The sequence below is a fragment of the Cupressus sempervirens genome, chromosome 4 (genome assembly GCF_028749045.1).
Source record: "Cupressus sempervirens isolate cs-2001-9-10 chromosome 4, ASM2874904v1, whole genome shotgun sequence".
NCBI classification, from domain to species: domain Eukaryota; kingdom Viridiplantae; phylum Streptophyta; class Pinopsida; order Cupressales; family Cupressaceae; genus Cupressus; species Cupressus sempervirens.
Genome location: NC_143121.1, coordinates 577095058 through 577113753, shown reverse-complemented (window position 1 = coordinate 577113753; position 18696 = coordinate 577095058). Strand labels below are relative to the sequence as shown.

The following is an 18696-nucleotide window of genomic DNA, read 5'->3' as shown; positions in this document are numbered from 1 at the left end:
TTCTTCTAATTCTTTACACTTTAAGAAGTAAATCCAAGTTTTCCTAGAGAAGTCATCTATGAAAACTATATAGTACAAGAATCCTCCATTAGAAGGAACAAACATAGGTCCACATAAATCTGAGTGGATTAATTCCAAAATATTGTTAGTTATCCTAGTGCTATCATGAAATGGACTTTTGGTGTTCTTACCCAGAGCGCACCCTTTGCATATGCTTGAGTGATCTTTGTTCAGCTTAGGTATACCAGTAACCATCTTCTCCATAGTTGATAGGGTTTTAAAATTTAGATGTCCTAACTTTTTGTGCCACATTTTGTTTATATCAACAACTTAATGACTTAAGGCTTGAATAGTTTGGCAAGATTCTGTATTTAGCTCATATGAGTATCCCTTTCTTTTACCAATCAACTTTGCTTTCTTAAATGAGGAGTTCTTAGACCAAGTCATTACTTTACTATCTATGAATGCAACATTATGTCCATCATCTTCAAGTGCTGTAACTGAGATTAGATTCCTTTTTATTCCTGGTACATAGAGTACTCCTTTGAGATGTAGAGAATTGCTTGACTTTAGTTTCAAGGTGCAATTCCCAATTCCTTAGACTGAATGAGCGGAATTATCACCAATGGTAACTTCACCATCAACTTTTTCAAATATAGAGTCTAGTGCTTCTTTGTATCTAGTAATATGTTTGGATGATCCACTATCAATCACCCATGCCTTGCTTGATACTTCATTTGATAGTGCCGAATACAATACACGATTCTCAGGATCATAGTTATCTTCCTTAGTAATGTTTGTACAATTTACTTCTTGTTTAGAATTGTCAGGGCAATTAGATTTGTTGTGTCCAAACTTTTCTCATTTGAAGCATTTTATTTTGGATAGATTTTTCTTAGGTTTGTCATTCTTTTGATTACCCTTTTTCTTCTTGCCCTTATAGGAATATGTGTTAAGAACATGAAGTTCTTCATCTTCAGTTTTCAACTTTTCCCCCTTTCTTAAATTTTCTAGATTCTTGTTGAAGACAATCTCCCTTAAGTCTATTGAAGTCGGGAAGATTGTCTTTGGTGCTTACTCCTTGTGCGAATGTTTCCCATGAATTTGGTAATCCATCTATAGCCATCAGTGTCAATTCCATGTTATTAATTATAGTTCCTATACTTGCAAGTTCATCTCTTAGATTGACAACCCTTAGGAAGTAAGAATTCATCAATTCTCCCTTCTTTATTTGTATATGATTAAGTTGCCTCGTTAGTGCTAAAACTCTAGTTGCATTGTTAACCTCATGCATTTAATAATGCTTTCATCATATCAAATGTTGTTTGATGTTTCGTTAGCATGGGTACTATTTCATTTTTCACTTCATCTAATATGATTTGTATAGCTTTCCTGTTCCCTTTACTCCAGATGGTTTTATGAGGTTCAACATTAGGTTGTTTGGATGTTGAAGCAACAAATTGTTTTACATCATTTTCTTCAAGAACCATCATGATTTTGAATTTCCAAGCCTCAAAATGTTCTTTCCCATTAAACTTGTCCTTGAGTCTGATTGTGTATGCCATTGAAGATAAAAGAGTAATGCTAGATATATATCAAGTTTGATTATTTAATTTGCAGAGCCTAGGTTCCACTACCAGAGCTTTGATACCATATAAAGTTTCTATAAATTCTGTAATAAATCAGACTTAGTGTATACCTTGTTCTTGTACTTTTAGAGTATAATCTTCAATGTTCAGATTTGAGTGAATGGAGAAATATAATTCTAGAAATGCTTTTATCTTTTGCAAGTCATCTTAGGGCAGTATTGATTAAGAAGCAGACTTGTAATTCTTGTGTGTCCTTAAACTTCAATCACACCCTTATTAAATATAGAGATCAAGGGGCATGTCCTTACAAAGGACATGTCCCTTCCAAAGTTGGCCTGGACTGCCCTTCTCAAAATTGACGACTTTCCAAAGAAAAATATTAGTTTAATGCCTAAACTAACCAAATAGATTAGTCAGATAAAAACCAAGTTATCTAAGAGAGATGCCAATACCTATCAAGAAGGGAAGACACATATATAAAGACTTTAGAAGGGATCTTAAGCAAGAACAGATCAGTTCGATTTGTAATCAGATCGATATGATTTAAAGTTATAGAATTAACAATGCCGACATCTGTGGCCCTATGACCACTCCTATTCTTGGGCCTAGGTATTTTCTATTGTTCGTTTATGATTTCAATAGAGAAATGTGGGTATATTTTCTTCAAAAGAAGTTAGATGCATTTCTTGTCTTTAAGAAGTTTAAACCTTTAGTTGAAAAAGAGTCTGGGAAATCTATTATTACTCTTAGGTCAGACAATGGGGGGGAATTTTGTCCTAATGATTTCTCTAGCTTCTTGGATACTCATGGCATCAAACGCAGTTAACCACACCCCGCACACCACAACAAAATAGTGTAGTTGAACATCAGAACAAAACAATCGCTAAGATGGCTCATTCCATGTTCGAACACAAACATGTTTCGAAGAAGTTCTGGGCAGAAGCAGTTAACACTGCAATATATCTTTTGAGCTGGTCACCCACAGTGGTGATCAAAGGTAAGACTCCGAAAGAGGCCTAGTTAGGTCACAAGCCCTAAATTAGTCACCTGAAAGTTTTTGGCTCCCTTGCTTTTGTTTGGATCCCCGATGCTTCTCGCACCAAGTTGGATGCCAAGAGTCAAAGTCTCATGCTTGCTGGATACAATAGTCTTTACAAAGCCTAGCGCTTGATTGACACTGAGACATCTCGTCTCTTATATAGTCGTGATGTAGTCTTTGATGAGCAGTGAGGACCATTAATGCTTGTTTCTCCTGTTCCTAATCCAACAGACCAGCCTATGAAGGCTCATGATTTGAGAGTTAGGCTTCCATTAGGTCCACCTGATGGGAGGGCTCCAATAGCTCTTGCAGCTCTAGTTATACCAATGATCTGTGTACAGACACCTCCAACTTCTCTTGTAGGATTTGTAGATGCTTTATCTGAGTTTGATCCAAAATCTTTAGATGAGGAACTTGATCATAGAGCATCTCTTGATACTAATGTTGGTCATTCTCCTCTGTGGCCTAAATGATGGGCTAAGAAACTTGCTGATCTTCATGATGATGACTTCATTTATGGGAGAACTGCACGAAAAAAGAGAAAATCTATAGTGTTTAACTTTTCTCTCATGGCCAACATTCACAATGTGTTTGAACCTCAAACTTATTCCGAGGCTAAAGGAATTCTAGAGTGGGAACAAGCCATGACATTTGAACAACAGAGCTTGTTGAAGAATAACACCTAGGTCTTTTCTAATTTTCCACTAGGGAAGAAACCCATTAATTGCAAATGGGTTTACAAAATCAAATACAAATTTGATGGATAAGTACAAAGCTTGTTTAGTTACAAAGGGCTTTTCTCAGCATTAGGGCATTGATTATGAGGAGACCTTTTCTCCTACTGCAAAGATGAGCACAATCAGATTAGTCCTAGCTATGGCAGCACAATTTGGCTGGAAGGTCCATCAGATGGATGTCAAGAGTGCTTTTCTGAATGATGATCTCCACGAAGAGGTCTACATGATGCAACCTCCTAATTTCAAGGTTGCTAGTAAGTAACATCAGGTTCTCAAATCAGCGAAAGCTCTCTATAGCTTGAAATAGCCCCCTCGGGCATGGTACATGAAAATTGATAAGTGCCTCAACGATCAAGACTTCCAGAGGAGTTCGTTAGACTCAAATTTGTACATCAAGACTACTGACAGTGACATCATCCTTCTGGTTATTTATGTGGATGATTTTATCATCACTGGCAGTTCAATATGTTTGATTCAGGGATTCAAACATAATTTATGCTAGTCTTTTGATATGACTGACCTTGGGCTCATGCACTATTTCCTAGATGTTGAGGTTTGGTGACAGTCTTCTGGTATATTCATCTCTCAATCCAAATATGCTAGGGCTCTGTTAGACAAATCTACACCCATGGAGAAAGGTCTCAAGTTATCAGCAAAGTTTGATTCTCCTTCCGTTGATGATACTACATACAGGCAACTAGTAGGCAACCTCATCTACCTCTCTGCTACTAGGTTTGATATCAGCTTTGTAGTCAACTACATCTCACGTTTTATGACAGCTCCTAAGGCTGATCATTGGATGGCAGAAAAGTGTGTGCTTCGTTATGTGAAGGGTACTTTAGATTATAACCTTCTTTATTCTCGGAGTTCCAACCCTAGACTTAGTGGGTTCATAGATTCAATTTGGGCAGTCTCTATTGACGATAAAAATTCAACTTCTAGATGTGTTCAATTTGGGATTCGGTGCTGTCACATGGATTGGTTAGAAGCAACAGACAACTTCTTTCTCCTTTGCAAAGGTTGAATACAGAGGGACAGTTAAGGTAGGTTGTGAAGTTGTTTGGGTTCGTCAAATGCTTGAGGGTATGCAGATGTCACCAACAAGACTAACCTCTTTGCTTGTTGATAACGAAGGTGTTATCAAGTTAGCACAGAAGCTAGTCTTCCATGAACGAACCAAGCATGTGGATGTTCATTATCATTACATATGAAAGCTGGTTGAAGATGGGACAATAGACTTGCAGTATGTTCCTAACACGGATCAGACTGCAGACATTCTCACCAAGCCTCTTGGTCCTGATAAGCTTGTTAAATTCAGAGGACAGCTTGGTGTTGTGGATAGATTAACCATTAAGGTAGAGTATTACGATAATAGATAAGTTTCTATTATTAGTCAGTGGTTATCTATTTGTAATCTATTGTAAATATTAGAATGTTTCTAATATTAGTTAGTTTGTAGTTATTTGTTAGCTTTCTTTAACTTTCTTTTAGCTAGAATAGAATGTTTATATTCTTTACAATTGTTTTCTAAGGAAACATCATTTATTCTTTTGTATATATTGACCTCTCGATCTCTATTAATACTAAGCAAGTATTTTACCAATTACATCATGATAATCACTCCCCCTCAAAAAATACTAAATCATTTATAGAATACTTAAAGAAAAGAATTTAGCCGGTCATACACATAATCACAAAAAGCTCAACTGTCCTTCAACATATGACATTCAATTTTGAATATTTATTTCAACTCTTATTCTTGTATCTCCTCAGCGGCAAAAATTTTACACGCACTACCTAAATCTGAAATGCCGTACATTGTTTAATCTAAAACACAGCACACATTAGTTTGAAACACATATTATTAATATACATCAACTATACACTGAAAGTGCTGCACTCAAAGAAAATACACCACCCGGATGCCTCTATCCAACATACATAGACTCATCTGATCTACAATAGACAGCTTTGTAGAAAGCACACAACTTCCTCAAATTGAAACCGACTCATTAAATAATCGATATAGTTGCATTAACTTTTAATGAAATCAATTTCATGATACATATGAGAAGGTCTATCTAGCTAGTGCCAAAATAATATAAAGAAGAATGAAGACACTCCAAAGCCACCTCCCAAATGGAATGAGAAATGCTTGAATTTGATTACCCTTATTTTGTGTTATCCAACCCACTTAGATACCATGTTAATGATTTATACCAGAATTGACAATAAACAGAAGAAACAAATAATGAACATGAAGAAATCAGTTTATGCTGGGAAGGCCCTCCATCTTGAGGGAGACAAACCCATCCACACAATAAAATCTCTTTATTGATGAGTAAGAAAAAGTCTGAAATACAATATGCCGAAACACAAGGCTCAAACTGAGGTAATATTCAGAAACACATGATATCAATAATCAATCTCATACGAATTCCTTCTGAAGATTATATAAAATTGCCTTGACCCTTCATTATCTTGTTGCAAAATGAAGACCCCTTCATCGTCTTGACCTTCCATTGTCTTGGCTCATCAATATACATGCACACTCTCTTCAGATGCAATGCGATAACTTCTCGTTTACACAAGAAAAGTCTCTTTAGAACACGCACATGGCCTTCCATTAGCCAACGTTGAAGACTCTTCATGATCTTCAAAGGGCATGGCTCTTTATATGAAAGAGCATTCATAAATGAAGATTATCTGCAGCCTGACTATAATAGGATTAGATAACACAGCAGAGAATATCTCAAATACAATGTTCATTGCTGATGCAATCATAGGTACACAGATATCTCTTGCAGCTACCAAACTTTAAGTGATCATGTATATTGACTTTTTTTGAAATGTATTAGACTTGTGGAGAAGAGGTGGAGTCTTTTTGTTGTTTTGTTCATACACAATTTTACATTACTCTTTAAGTGTAAAATAATATCTTCGAAAAACAGTGTTACACGGGGACTCACACCCCCCTCCCAAGCCTCAAAGTACCCATCCGCAAGACGTGCCCGCACCAGGTACTCAAGTACCTAAGTAACCCCCCACCTTCGCCATTTGGCAACCATGCTGCCACTGGAATGGGGACTTGGATTTCTATTTGAATTTTGATTTTTGAATGTTACTATTGGGTATGTAATATGTTACTATGTTGAATGTTCAATGGTTCTATTTCATGTTGCAATTTTGCTATATTCATGTATTTTAATTTCGTATGTTCTAGTGAAACATCATTTCATAACCAGTATTACAAGCATTTCAATTTCTATATGTATACTATACTATACCATACTATGCATGTTTAGTAGTAATGGTTGGGATTTGAAATATGATATGCAATCTATGTAGCATTTATAATTTATCATATTGCAATGTATGAAAGCCAGCCAAAATGTTGTAGAAAGCACAAGTTTAAAATATCTCAGTATTTTTCAGTAGCACAACACTGGAAAATAAGATATATGGAAATAAATGTGTTACTAAATGGTATAGTGGAATATGTATGCCATTTATGGATCAGTACAAGTTATCTAGAACACTTCTTAGTTTAGTATCAGTTCCCTCAACAGATACTGAAAGATGAATGTATAGGCATGATCATGATGGATGTTTATTTGGAGAACCATCTTGACATGCAAGCTGGAACCTCAATATAGCAACGAATTAAAAGTAACCACATGTAGTACATAATAGCATATTTAGGTTGCAAATTCCGAGATAATTTTTTTGTTTTGTTTTAAATTTATGCATTTACCCCTACAATAACACATCTTATTTATATGCCTTCACAATAGAGGTTTGGGAATATGTATTAAACATTCATGCATATTTGCATCCTAACAAGTTTGTTTAATGTTATTTAGCACTCAATAATTCGAAGCATTTACCATTATGCCATTTGTTTAATACTTAGTGCTCAATAATCTGAACCATGCTCTTTACATAATTTTAAGCTTCCTTTATTTCCCAGTTTGCCAACCAGGTAGTCTTGCGATAGTTTCCCTAGAAACACTTCAAAATACTTTCAGAAATAGTTTGCATCAATAGCCTTTCCATTCACTTCTTTCTTGATTGATAAATCTCCCTTGTGGGATGTCCAGCTTAGATCCCCTAAGAGGCATCTCTTAACTCACATTTGTATAGGACTTACACTGCCTTATCCATTGTAGTATACTACACAAGGTATTTGATGGGAAGATTTTCTCATCTCAACAACTGACATTTATACATTTAAGCATGTAACATGTCTCCCAGGTATTTCAACAAGGGTTTCATGTTTTCAATTTGAGCTTGTGAATTTGACGTGTATTCAACTCTTTTCAATGTAAAAAAGAGCTCTGTGTTTGTTTCTTGATGTTCTCATGATTTCTTTTAAATATGCTCTGAGAAGCCATGTTGAATAGTTTGTACTTCAAGGTAAATGGTTAGAATTGGTCTTATGGATATCAGCAAGGATGTCTCACAAGCCATAATGTCATCATGCTTGGCTGTGGCCTGAAAAGCTAACTTTACCTTTTCTATACAAGATTTACTAGCCTTTATTTTTTATATATCATATTATAATGTATGTATTATGCTGCAAACAGTTTATTCCTGAGCAGTGATCTAAATACAATTTTTGCACTCTGCAGGGCACAATTGCCTTTGTCATAGGTTTCTTTGTACTTATTGTCGGTTGGACATTTATTGGCATGTTGCTGGAAGCATATGGATTTTTTGTCCTCTTCAGGTTCATATCTCTAGACTCTAATACATATTCTGGAATTTCAGATACCAAACAATATGCCATGTCTTATTAATGGTACAAGCTATAAGAAATCTCAATGCCTTAAAGTTTTCCTTTGTCGTCAACAGTTTTGATAAGATATATATGGTGCTAATCTTTGAATGGCTGTTTGGTTTGCAGTGGTTTTTGGCCCACTGCTAAAGCATTTCTGTGTAAAGTGCCTGTTCTTGGATGGTTGCTCCATCACCCATTTCTTGCCTTCGTAAGTATGTTTTGATTTGGGTCTATGAAATTCATTGACATTGCAAACTTGGGATCTTACATTGTTTCATGCACATTTGCAGATTTTCGATCGTTTTGGACAGAGAAGGGTTGCAGTCTAAGAAATCAGTTGCCAGTCAACAATTTTTTGTTGATTTGGTGTCTATGTTGGTAATCAGGTGTACTGGGTATGGCTTTGTAGCATTATTTATTTCTTTTGGAATGTATCAGTGAATTATATCTTTTCACACATTGTGTATGTTTCTCTTCGCAAATGTAACATCTTTTTGATAATTTGTTGCTAGCAATAACTGATGTTTAATTTACTGTACTAACAACAGCACGTTACGGTGCATTAAACACATGATCAGGCAATACTTTTTTGGATGGCTGTAACTTTGCAATATTTTTTTAATTATATTCTAAATAAAGGTTTGTAATTGTGGGTGTTGAAACATTTCCTCCTTTGTCATATGAACTCAGATCACCACCATTAATGCTTCATGTGCAAAAATACCTTATTAATGCTTCATGTGCACAAATACCTTGATTGCATGTTTCTTTTATAGTGACAAAAACTATGAAAGATTCTATTCCCACAATTGCTAAATAAATGTTTCTATTACCAGTAAAGCTAAAACAAGGACTGTTTGTTGGCACAATCATACTGTTAAGTTGAGGCAAACTTAAAGAAAAGGTTCAAACCTATCGGTCTATCTCTGGTTCTTATGAAAATATCAAAAGACATCTAGTAGCAACCCTAAACTATGCAACATAGTTTTAATTAAAAATAAATAAATTAAACAACCAAAAATTAAACAACTCAATTTATATCTAACAAAACAATGTTGAGATATACTTCAATGAACCCAAGATACATTTTAATATTATTTTTATCACAGTTCAATTATAATGATTCTATTCATAAACTATTTGTAATGAAATAAAATACCATCTAGACCTAATAATACATATGCTGAATAAAATACAATCGACTAACAATCTATGATTAAGTAACTAACATGTACATTGTTCAACATCAACTACAATCTAGCATACAATAGTTAGATATATAACTATCATTATGATAATGTGTAAGTGTATTTAAATCCTTCACATGGTATAATCAATTCACATTGTATAATCAATTCACATTGCATGTTTAAGTAATTAACATATACATAGTGTTCAACATCAACTACAGTCTAATATTGCGATAGTTAGATATATAACTATCATTGTAGTAATGTGCAAGTGTATTTAAATGCTTCAATGCTCCATGTCAATACAAAGGTGATACTTGCATATTGTTTGAGCTCAATTTTCTTTAACTACCTGGGTTAAAGTGAATAAATAAACAATAGAGATTGTAACACAAAAAGTTCATAATTTTCATCTTTCTTAGATTCATTATATGTGCACTTATTGTAAATAAATCCATAATAATATAATATCAATTATATTAGGGCCCATTCAGTTGTTGGAATTGTCAAATTCTACTATTTGACAATTGTGGAAGTCAAAAATCCAAAAAATAGTTTTTAGAACATGTTTGGAACCCTTTGGTTCACATGGAATTCATAATAAGAAGATGCATTTTCTATGTTTGGTTCCTTGGAATTGGAATACCACCTGAATTGGAATGAGCCACTTTCCCATGACTCATTCATTTGTGAAGCTCAACAAATTCATTGAACCTAACCAGCTTTGACATTCCTTGTACAATTATTGGTGTTCAACTGTTTTATGTTTCTCTTTTGTGAAAACAACCTAGGATTGAAATGAAGGTTCATATCATAATCAACTCTTAACATGGGATAAAAAAGATTCTCCTAAGTTTCCTGCACCAAAAGAAACATTTCCTAACATTTCTCTTTCTCACTTGTCGAAAATACATTAGGTGTTATATCCTCGCCTTCTCCATGTACACCTTTTTCACTTCACCAATTTCAACACTCTCTAGAATGCACAACACTGTTAGCATGAATGTTGATGGTATTCCTTTGGGGAGTATCCTAAGCATTTGAGAGTTTGTTAGCATGATTGACATGTTGCATTCATGACTGTGTTTGTTATTGATGTCAACATAGTATTGTTTCTATAAAGACTGACATAGTAGCAGTCAGAGAATGAGGTCATATGGAATATGTACTAATGATGAGATCAAGCACTGTTGAGGATATGTTCTACATTGTGTCTTGATGAAGTGGACAAGTGTGCATGTAGAGAGTCAAAGACTAACGAGAGTTGGTCAAGATTTACAATGTGCAGATAGAGTACCCGAGTAGAGGGTTCTAATGATTGGATTATATCTCTTAACACAGATAGAATCATGATGAGAGAAGTTAGATAGTGACAATAGACAACCTGATGATGATGTTAGCGAGTGCGCAAGGTTAGAGGTCGCATGAGTGAAAAGTTGTATTTACTGTGAGCTAAAAGTGTTTTGTAATTGTAAAAAGATGTAATGAATTGTAATGTCTTAATGAGTTCCTATTATAATTAATTGGGAAAGCCTCAAGGCTGACTTTGAATTATTTTGAGGGTATGGTATAAAGGAAGGTTATTTTCCTTGTGGTAAAGTGAGAAAGTATGTGATGAGAGTGATTGTGCAAGTGTTAATTGTACAAGGGATATGCAAAGTTTGTAAATGCGTGTGAGTGATCCAAGGGATTATTGGATGCGAGTTAGAAGATCTGGTATTGAGATCTGAAGAGGTTTGGTCAGATCAAGAGGACATTGAAAGAGTTTCAGTTATTTCATTTCTATTATCCTACAAGGAATAATACAAAGATCAGTTGGATAGTGTGTTCGGTGGTCTTGCTCTGAAGCTATTTGGACAGTGGATCCTTCTGCCTTCTACAACTCCTAACTAGGTTGACATAACTCCTAATAGGGTTGGAATTTCCTAACAAAGATTCAAAGTCTCCTAACAAGGATTGATAATATATTTCATTGACTCCTAATAGAGTCCATTCTCTTACAAGGAACTTTTATATTAGCACATCATTTTGTTGGTACCATCCCCACCGGGGCTTTCCCTCAGAGCAAGGGTTTCCCTAGTTAACATATCTAGTGTTATTGTGTATGTGTATCTTCTAATTGTTGCTAGTTATATTGTTCACATGGTTAAGGATTAATAAGGTTGATAAATGTTTTATTAGCTAGATAACTGATTCACTGTGATGTTCCCAAGTACGAAGTGTTGAAACTGTACAGAGATGAACTACTTGGTGCCCCTACAGTGTGTCTTGGTAGATACTATATAGTATGCAAGGCACATGAGTGGCTGTACGAATCTATGCTCTGGCTGTACAGTGGATGAATACAAATTGATGGCCATACAGTAAGGTTGCTGGCTGTACGATGGAGAGGATTGGTAGACAGTTAGGTCATGTGGGGTGTAGTAGAGTGGTAAGACCGTGGGGGATGATAGGAGGTTGTATGGATGATCTTAGTAGCCGTACGGTAGCCTTGGGGAGGTTGTACAGTATAGAAGAGGCCAAGCAGGGTGATATGAAGGTTGCTACCGTACAATGTTATTGTATGGTGTGTGGGATGTTCAGAGTGAATGTGCAGATGGTGCGTTAATGGATTTAATGCCAAAGAAAACACAATTCATTTCCAGAGATTGAATTTTCCCAACACAAGAGAGTAGATCAAATAAATCACAATGATACCTCCAATTTGCAATATGAGGGTGCTTCGATTTTCCAAATCCAAGCAAAGTATTACAGGCGACAAAATAGGGTGAGGGTTGAATCCCACGGAAATTGGAATAACTAAATATGGAAGGTCTTTCACTTTTGAAATGGTGAACAATAAAGAATCCCAATGGGAATTCGTAGAACAAAGAAATAATCCAAATTGCATATTAACAACTACCTACATATCGTGCTTAAATACTTGTTGGGTAAACCATCTGAGGGTAGACAAAGATAGTCGATGACCACACCTACCTAATTAAATTAAGAATGGGTCCGAGATATATTAAATCAATCGACCCATTAACAAAGTTTAATTAAATATATTTATTTTATGACAGGGGCATTACATTCACCCCCCCTCTCAGTTATCTCGGTGGACTTTACTTTCTAACAATTGGTATTAGAGCATTAGTTCCTTGAAGGAAAACCTTAACAGCTTAAAGAGATCTATGGCAGGCCATTTCAGAAAAGATAGTCCTAAATTTGATGGAGTTAACTGTGATAGCTGGAAAAAGAAGATGAAGACTCATTTGCTATGTATGGATCCAAGATGTTGGCTGATGACGAAGAATGAAATAAAGATTGTGGGAAAAAGAAAACTCGAGGAATGCAGTGAAGTTGAAAGAAATCTATTTACATGCAATATGCTTGCTAGAAAAGCATTATCATCATCTCTTCTTGAAAATGAATTCAGTCAAGTAAAATCCTTAGAGACATCTCATGACATTTGGAAAGCTTTAGAATCTACTTTTGAATGTGATGTACATGTTAAGAGAATCAGATTATAGAATTGGACATGTTTGTTTCAAGATGCTAAGATGATTGAAGATGAATATGTAAGAAGCTATATTGGTAGAATATCAAGAATTGTTGCTAGAATTAAGTCTTGCAATGGATTTAAAGATGAAGATGAGATTATATGGAAGATCTTGAAAACTTTGACACCACCATTCAGGCAGACAATGCAGATGATTGAGCAAGTGATACCTTGCACTGAGAAGTTTACCAAAGAGACTCTTCTTGGAAGATTGGAAGCAATTGAAGTGAGCTTGAAGCAATCTGGAGATTTGCTAAGAGTGGAAACAACTTTTAATGCATTAACTATTCACCCTTCTCTATCAAGAAGTGCAAGCACTAGTGGAGACTATGCTAGCAACAACAAATCCATATCTAAGGAGGATAGAAGAATTGAAGAAGGAATTGCCCTTCTTGTAAGAAGAGAACCAAATGGTAAGATAATCTTTAAATGTCAGACTTGCAATGAATTTGGTAATTATGCTTCTAAAGTGTCCTACAAGAGAGAAAAAGTATTAAAAAAATTTCAAGTCTAGAAGGCCTAGACATTGTTTCTATGCAGATGAAGATAATGAATTTGATGAAAGAGTTCAGAGTGAAAGTGATGATGAGTTAGGATTTGTAGCTATTAAAGAAGAATTCATAGAAGAGAAAGCCTTGGTTTCACAGGTTAAAAATAAAGTTGATTGGATCATAGATAGTGGTTGTTCACATCATATGACTGGTGACATGAATAAATTTGTTAATTTTAGTAGTCATGATGTAGGGATTGTCAGAGTTGGTAACAATGCATCTTGTCATATCAAGGGAATATGATCTATTACTCTTGATGGAAAGACTAACACTGATGATGTCTATTTTGTTGATGGATTAAAGCATAACCTATTGAGTGTTGGATAGTTGGTTGATAAGAGATATCTGTTACAATTCATAGAGAAGAAATGCATTATGAAGGATAAAGATGGCAAGTTGATTGGCACTGGTACAAGATCCAAAGGTAATGTTTTTCAGCTAAACCCTACAAAGATGACATGCTTGGTTGCAAAGGTGGATACCTGTTGGTAATGGTATATAAGATTTTTTCATATAAACTTTAATAATATTGTGAAGGCTAGTAGTGCATTTGTTCTCAGAGATTTACCTAAAATTTTGAAGCCTACTAATGTTGTGTGCAAAAAATGTGTTATGACTAAGTAGAAGATATTTCCTTTCCTAGCAAATATTTCTCTACTAAGCAAAATTCAAGATTATTCATATTGATTTGAGTGGTCCTACTAGAACAAGAGGATTCGACAGTGAAAGGTACTTCATGATATTTGTTGATGATTTTACTAGGATGATGTAGGTAGCATTCCTTAAAGAAAAGTATGAGGAATTTGAAAAGTTTAAGTTGTTTAAGAATAGAGTGGAGAATGAATTTGGAGTGAAGATTAAATGTTTAAGGTCATATAGAGGTGGATACTTTACCTCGAATGAGATTAACACCTTTTGTGAAGTGAATGACATTAAAAGAAAGCTATCCACACCTAAGACTATTGATAAAAATGGAATTGCTGAAAGAAGAAATAGGTCTGTAATAGAAGCAATGAGAGCCATGATGTATCAAAGAAATTTTAGAGAGAAGCAGTCAATACAACAATATTTCTGAATGAAGAGCTTGAAGAAGAAGTCTATAAGTAGCCCGAATAATTTCCTTTGATAGAAGAAAATGATACGATATGTAGATTGAAGAAACCATTGTATGGACTGAAGCAAGCCCCTAGAACCTGGTATGCGAATTTGGACTAATATTTGGCAAAGTTGGGATTTTCTAAAGGTGCCGCAGATAGTAATTTGTATTTGAAAGAAATTTAGAATAGATTGTTGATCATTGTGATATTTGTGGATGGCATAATCTTTGGGGGTAATGATGAAGCGAGGGACAAATTTGCTAATGTAATGAAGAATGAATTTGGGATGAGTACGATTGATGAGATGAAATATTTTTTGGGTCTACACAATAAGTATTTGAAAGACTTGTTAAAAAGATTTGGCTCGGAAAGTTGTAAGCTTGTTGGAACACCTATGATAACTAGTCACAAGTTATCTAGCAAAGTTGAGATATCTACAATTGAGTAGAAGAAGTACATATCCATGATTGGAGAGTTGCAACACTTGACTCACACCAAACTAGATATAGAAAATGCAGTTGGTATAGTAGCAAGATTTCGAGTAGATCATAGAGAAGCACATTATGCAACAGTAAAGAGAATACTTAAATACTTGAAGGGTACACCTAATTTTGGACTGTGCTATGTGTGATAAAGTGACTTTACTTTGTGTGCATATATAGATGCAGATTGGGTAGGCAATATAGATGATAGAAACAATATAAGTGGTGGAGCATTTTTCCTTGGAGGAGGATTGGTTTCTTGGCTAAGCAAGAAACAAGATTGTATTTCATAGAGTATAGTAGAAGCAGAGTATGTAGCAACAACAAACAATTGTAATCAAGTCATGTAGATGAAACAAATGTTGAAGGACATTGGGATAGAGTTTTTAGAACCTATTATCATACATATCGATAACACAAGTACAATATGTCTAAGAATCTTGTGTTACATTCTAAGACTAAGCATATATCCATTAAGTATCATGTTCTGAGAGAGAATTTTGTAGAGAAAGAAATCAAACTGGAGTATGTGAATACAAAAGAGCAGGTTGTAGATATTCTTACAAAGCCTTATCCTAAGGATACATTTGAGTATTTGCAAGGTATGCTTGGGGTTATGCCCTTGCTTGCTTTTGAGTAGATGATTCAGAGAGTGCATTAGTCCAGTGGTACAAAGCACTATTGTTTATTTGGATTGAATGCTAATGCTTCCTGTATGGAGGAGTATCTTTGATGAGCAGAGTCATCAAGGACTCTTGGTAGTTGGTATAAAACAATGTCTTCGGACACCTGAGCTAATTGAAGACTTTGAGCAGTTGATTGACATAATGATGCCTTTGTTATTATTGTCAATGGAGGAGATGTATGTATGGGGGAAAATTGTTCATGGATAGATTGATGTCAATGAGGAGAAACATTAAGTTGTATCAATGGGGGAGAAGTGTGAACAACTGATTGCCATCTATGTAAGAATGAGGAAGCACAGATGGAGAGTTGTTCTTGTGAGTTTTAGATTTGATTGATGAAGTGAATTTGAAAAGAAGAAAGTAGCAGCAACAGAGTTGGATTTGGTATTCTTAGAACTTAGATGTTTTTCATCTATGTTGTCATCAATGCCAAAGGGGGAGATTGTTAGCATGAATGTTGATGGTATTCCTTTGGGGGTGTACCCTAAGCATTGGAGAGTTTGTTAGCATGATTGACATGTTGCATTCATGATTGTGTTTGTCATTGATATCATCATAGGTATTGTTTCTGTAAAGACTCACATAGTAGTAGACAGAGAATGAGGTTGTACGAACTATGTACTAGTGATGAGGTCAAGTGTAGTTGAGGATATTTTCTACATTGTGTCTTGATGAAGTGGACAAGTACATGTGGAAAGTTGAAGACATGTGAGAGTTATTGAAGATTTATATAAGATAATGTGTAGATAGAGTACTGAGAAGTGGTTTCTGATGATTGGATTATATTTCTTAACATGGATAGAATTGTGATCAGTGAAATTAGACAATGATAGTAGACAACCTGATGATGAAATCAACATGTGTGTGAGGTTAGAGGTTGTATGAGTGAAAAGTTGTATTTACTATGAAATGACATGTAATTGCAAAAAGATGTAATGAATTGTAATGTATTAATGACTTCCTATTATAATTAAATGGGAAAGCCTCAAGGTCAACTCAGTGAATTATTTGAGGATATGGTATAAAGGGAGGTTATTTTCCTTGTGGTAAAGTGAGAAAGTATGTGATGAAAGTGATTGTGCAAGTGTGAATTGTACAATTGATATGCAAAGTTGGTAAATGTGTGTGAATGGTCCAAGGGATTATTGGATGCAAGTTAGAAGATCTGGTATTGAGATCTGAAAAGGTTTGGTTTGCTCAAGAGGAAAGAGAAAGAGTTTGAGTTATTTCATTTCTATTATTCTGCAAGGAATAATACTGAGATCTGTTAGACAATGTGTTCAATGGTCTTTCCTTGAAGCTGTTTGGATAGTGGGTCCTTCTGCCTTCTACAAATCCTAACAGAGTTGACACAATTCCTAATAGGGTTAGAGTCTTCTAATAGGGATTCAAAGCCTCCTAACAAGGACTAATATATACTAAATGTATTTCATTGACTCCTAACAGAGTCCATCCTCTTATGCGAAAATTTTATATTAGTACATCATTTTGTGGGTACTATCCCCACCGGGGTTTTCCGTTTGATCAAGGGTTTCCCTAGTTAACATTTCTAGTGTTATTGTGTTTGTGTATCTTCTTATGATTGTTGGTTATATTGTTCACATGGTTAAAGATTAATAAGGTTGATAAATGTTTTATTAGTTGGATAACTGATTCACAACCCCCCCCCACCCCCCCTCCCCCCCCCCTCGATTATCTTGGTGGACTTTACTTTCTAATAAACACATCGTACAAAGTCATAGTTGGAGAAAACGACAAAGAAGAAGAATGATGCTCATCTCTGATGGATCTTATTGTTATCACACTATTCATCTTTTTTCTCATCATCAGTTTACTACAATTCAATTATTTTGTAGATGAGAAACTATTGAATGAGCAATCAAAAGATCTAAATGCATTAGCATAAGATAACAATGTAGTAGTATCAATAGCAAGTATAACCATTGCATCTATAAGTATATATGCAATACTAAATCCGAATAAGAGAAGTTGACAAATGACTATTTAAAAGTAGATGTAATGAAAAGAACAAGGTTGAGTTTTTTCTTTTGTTGTGACCAACATCCAACAGACCACAAAAAGACATTGTAAAAAACAACTCACATCTAATCTGACTGTGAGTTCCTTCATTTCCAGTTCGATCTCCTCATTAAATGAACAATTGATCCAATCTTCCATTACTGAGAACCCAAATGCATCCAAACAATCCAACCAATTCTATTCCAATTACACTCTGATTCCAACAAACACATGGGCCCTTTATTAATACTCCCAATGCATCATTACTTTATTAGAAACCATATAAATATTTACAATTCTGGACAAATTTGTAATACATAAAGGAACATACATAATGCAATCAAACACAATGAAATGAATACACTCTTTCTTACAACCATATTAACAACCAAAAACACTTTTTCTATCCCAATTACACTCTGATTCTTGCAAACACATGGGCCCATAATTAATACTCCCAATACATCATTACTTTATTAACAACCATATAAATCTTTACAGTTCTAGACGAATTTGTAATACATACAGGAACATATGGAATGCAATCAAACACAATGAAATGAATACACTCTTTCTTAGATCACATGATACTTTTTAATTAAAGATATTGACGTCTCATATTATGAGATTACCCATCCTTCAAAAATATGTATTTTATTTAAGTTTAGATAGAATATTATGTACTTCATTTTTACCCACCTTAGCAAAAGACCTTTTAATGTCCATATATGTCTACTTCGACTAGCATTAATACAATTAGAACAAATGCAAACAAAATAAAAGTCATGATAGACTACACAAATGCATGTAGAACATTTAAACAAGATTATAGATCAATTAAGAGTACACCACCATAATGAACAATCATAAACACATGATACAAGACATGTATTGTGTTTATGATTATTCATTATGGTGGTGTACTCTTAATTGATCTATAATTTTTTATGAGTGAGCTCGGTTAACACTGGTTTCATGCCAACTT

At 34.7% G+C, this 18696-nt stretch overlaps 1 protein-coding gene across 2 annotated transcripts in view; it reads left to right on the top strand.

Moving 5' to 3' along the window:
* The window catches only part of LOC149562513 (vesicle transport protein GOT1-like), a 54350-nt gene extending 45541 nt beyond the window's left edge, over positions 1–8809 (top strand). For both annotated transcript variants that reach the window (XM_089823890.1, XM_089823889.1), the window contains exons 5-7: positions 7997–8094; positions 8272–8353; positions 8436–8809. In XM_089823890.1, coding sequence (XP_089680016.1) covers positions 7997–8094; positions 8272–8353; positions 8436–8474 — 219 coding nt within the window. In that variant the 3' untranslated portion in view covers positions 8475–8809. The remainder of the gene's footprint in view (positions 1–7996; positions 8095–8271; positions 8354–8435) is intronic.
* Positions 8810–18696: the final 9887 nt, after the last annotated feature.